Source organism: Girardinichthys multiradiatus, chromosome 6, assembly GCF_021462225.1.
Source record: "Girardinichthys multiradiatus isolate DD_20200921_A chromosome 6, DD_fGirMul_XY1, whole genome shotgun sequence".
NCBI classification, from domain to species: Eukaryota; Metazoa; Chordata; class Actinopteri; order Cyprinodontiformes; family Goodeidae; genus Girardinichthys; species Girardinichthys multiradiatus.
In genome coordinates, this window is record NC_061799.1 from 3599796 (window position 1) to 3603550 (window position 3755).

Here is a 3755-nt window from a genome sequence, read left to right on the forward strand (position 1 = left end):
TCCAGAAGGTTGGTTTTATTCAGCAGATCATTATTTAAAACATTATTGTACTAAAATAATATTTTATCTGATCTTGCATTGTGATTGGTTGTCTAAGCGTTTGCTGATTATTGCCTAAGTTAGTTCCAAGACTAACTTAACTTAATTTCCAGATTCTTCAAGATAATCCTTGGTTCCCAGACATAAACATTGCATGGTAATGTTGCATCACTCTTTTGGTCATAATTTCCAATCACCTTTAACCAACTTGTTTATATTGTATATAGTCCATTCGTCTTCCCTATTATTTAATTCTGCTTGGTAGTTTAGTTGGATTGTTTTAGCATAGTAAAGAGTTTGTTGATTGACATATGTTTGACTTTGAGTTGACTTATTTTTGTTAATAAATTCTTGTATTTTAAGAAATTGTGTGAATTCATTCCATGTGTGTGCAGAGTTTTGCTCTTCAATAATGTCAGAGCTTGGCTCACCCTTTTGATTTTGTCCTATTACCACTGCCTTACTGGGCTGGTATTCACAGGACAACCCTTAACAGACCGATATATTATTTGATAAAATATTAAAATATTCATATTAAATATTAAATAATATTCTCAGATTCATAATTCCAACATAATTCTACCCTGCATGTGTCAAACTCAAGGTCCGCGGGCCAAAACCGGCCCCAGAAGGTTATGTGATTCTCTAGAAGTAGAGCCTTTGATATGATGATTCTGTGCTTGAATGTTATTTTGTCAATCAAAAAGCAGTTTTGTCTACATTCTGCCACAATCTGCCTTTTGAAAATGTTTTGAATCTTCCTCTTTATGTATACAAAAAGAAAAATTGGCTAAAGTCTGCATACACAAAATTAACCTGGATTGAAGCTCTCACTAAATTTATTTAATCTGAGATCCTCTCCAAATGCAACAGTATATGACAGTCTACATGGGATACTAACAACCTCACCTACTGGTATAATATAAAGATCTGAGTGAATATGTGAAAAAAAACAATGATGAAAGTTTTTCAGCAGGTGATGATCATCCAGGAGGATGACAGTGGGATGCAGTGTTCCTAGGAAATGCAGTTCATTTATTAACAATCAATTTTTCTCCTATAGGTGGAAGATATGACATCACACTGTGTGGAAGTTTTGCTGACTAATTATAGGCTGGATCTATGAAACATTATGTGCACAGACCAAATGACCAAGGTTCTGACTGACTTATGAACCTCACTGACCTGATAATGATAACATGACACCCAACACCATTAAGGTGGACCCCACTAAGACCACCTTATTGATACTTGGTGAATAACAAAGAATTGAAGCATTCAAAACAGACCTAGTTGAAACAAAAAGGGCTATGAGGAAACAATGTGCATTTTAAGAATAATAGAAGTCAAATTATGTTCATATTTTTGCAAATAAAATTGCTCTGACAGAGAAGTAAGTAGAGTGTGAATGTGTGTGAATAGGAATGACTGATTGTCAGGATCTGTGCCTTGTCTGTTTGTTTGGTGCTTTTACTGTACTTAGCCCCTAGATGGCGTGGATCCTGGAGGAGAGGTGACAGGTGTTCTCTATTCCCTTGATTACCTGTGGAGGAGTATTTAAGGAGGAGGCTGCCAGCAACTCACTGCCAGGGGAAGCAATCGCAGGAAAAAGGAAGTAGACGGTGGTTGTCGGTGGTGAGACTAAGTCGAAGAAGAACGGTTTTGGTGCGGCGCGGGAAAAACAAAAATAGAAATATATCGGATTCGGAAAAGGTGGATTTGGGTATAAACTGGTATGTGAATGGTTCGGTTGGAAATGGAGACAGGAAATGAGGAAGACATGGATTTTGAAGGGTGGACGCCAGCTGGGAGAGGAAGAGGGAAAGGACGTGGAAGAAATAAAATAGATGAAGGAAAGGGAATTGGTGATATCCAAGGTAGCAAGCGAGAATTGGAAGGAAGCAGTTCAGAAGAAGAAAGGATAGTTGGGAGGAAAGTTATGAGGGAGGAATTTAAAATAATATTGAAACTTAAGAACGAGGAAGAACAGGATAACATCAGCCCCATTGTGGTGTCAAGAGAGATAAAAAAGAAAATTGGAGATGTTGAAATGGTAAAGATTTTGAGAGATGGAAACTTATTGGTAGTTTGTAAAAATGAAGAACAAAAGAACAAGGCTTTAAAGGTGGATAATATCTGCAAGAAAACGGTGTTGGAGAAAAAAATCATGGGAGAAAATAAAAAAATTAGAGGAGTGATTTATGGGATCCCTCTAGATGAAGATCTTGATAAAATTAAGAGAAGTATTATTGGTGCAAAAGTGAATAACTTGAAGAGATTGTCAAAAACAATAAATGGAGAAAAAGTAGGAAGTATGTCAATCTTCATTGAATTTGATGAAAAAGAGTTGCCACAAAACATCAAAATAGGTTATCTTAGCTTTCAGGTGAGATCTTATATCCCTCCACCACTTCGTTGTTTCAAATGTCAAAGGTATGGACACATAGCAGCAGTTTGTAAAGGGAAGCAGAGATGTCCAAAATGTGGTGAAGATCACAAGTTTGAAGAATGTAAAGAAGAAGTACAAGAAAAATGTTGTAACTGTGGAGGGCAACATAGAGTTACGTATGGAGGATGTGAAGTAAGGAAGAAGGCAAAAGAAATCATACAGATTAAAATGACTAAAAACATAAGCTATGCAGAAGCAGTTAAAAATGTGAAGGAACAGAAAACAAGAAAGATTGAACAAATAGCGAATCAAATTCCACAGCAAAGCAAAGTACAGTCAGAAGAAAATGTTACAATATCAGTAGAAAAACTAATATTATTCGTAGCATGTGTTATCAACTGTACTGGCCAAGCATAAAATTGAGAAGATTAAAATAATAGTGAGAGGAGCTGAAAAGTTTTCGGGGTTTAAGGAGGGATCGTGGGAGAACATAAATAAAAAGTTGGAGGTAGATGGGAGACAAGGAACATCTGGTGAAAGTACATGTTAATATTACAATGGAATGCAAGAAGTTTAATTGCTAACGGACAAGAATTTAAAGGTTATATTGATAGTCTTGAAGAACAACCAGAAATTATTTGTGTTCAGGAAACATGGTTAAAAACAACATTGGATTTTGTGATAAAAGGATAGGATGGTGTAAGAAGAGATCGACAGGAGAGAAGTGGAGGAGGATGTGGAATATTTATTAAGCAAGGGATACAATATCAGGTATTAGGGAAAGGGAAATAACTTGAATATATAGTAATTGAGATATGGGAACAAGAAGGTAAATTTAAAATAATACATTTTTATAATCCATGTAAAACATTGTCAATTGAAATAATGGAGGAGTTAAATGAATATTTGGAAGGGAAAGTAATTTGGTGTGGAGATTTTAATGCAAATAGTACATTGTGGGGTAATTGTAATGATAAAAATGGACAAGTTATAGAAGAATGAATGGAAATAAAAAATCTAGTATGTATTAATGATGGGAGGGGAACAAGAATCAATGTAAGAACAGGGATGGAATCAGTTATTGATTTAACAATGGTTTCAAATGGTTTAGCTGGTAGTTGTGAGTGGGGCATTGATAAAAAATCAACAATAGGTAGTGATCATTATCCCATTACAATAAGAGTAGGATTAACTTTAAATAATAGGAATATAAATGTCAATAAAAAACAAAATTTTAATAAGGCAGAATGGACTAAATTTAGATACTTGAGTCAAATAAACTTAGAGAAAGTAGATATGAGAATGGATATAAATGATGTAACTTTAA

At 34.8% G+C, this 3755-nt stretch overlaps 1 protein-coding gene across 1 annotated transcript; it reads left to right on the forward strand.

Annotated features, from left to right (window-relative positions):
• Nucleotides 1–1521: 1521 nt before the first annotated feature.
• Nucleotides 1522–2860, forward strand: LOC124870448. The gene is made up of 2 exons (XM_047369134.1): nucleotides 1522–1868; nucleotides 1985–2860. Exons 1-2 carry the CDS (start codon nucleotides 1809–1811, stop codon nucleotides 2843–2845), a joined length of 921 nt encoding a protein of 306 aa, XP_047225090.1. The 5' UTR covers nucleotides 1522–1808; the 3' UTR covers nucleotides 2846–2860.
• The last annotated feature ends 895 nt before the right edge of the window (nucleotides 2861–3755 follow it).

What these genes read in the sequence shown, in the direction of transcription:
- LOC124870448 (XM_047369134.1), top strand. Translation starts at nt 1,809, where the DNA reads ATGAGGAAGACATGGATTTTGAAGGGTGGACGCCAGCTGGGAGAGGAA. An exon ending in GAGAGGAAGAGGGAAAGGAC is followed by an intron (nt 1,869 to 1,984) that starts GTGGAAGAAATA and finishes AAAGTTATGAGG; the next exon opens with GAGGAATTTAAAATAATATT.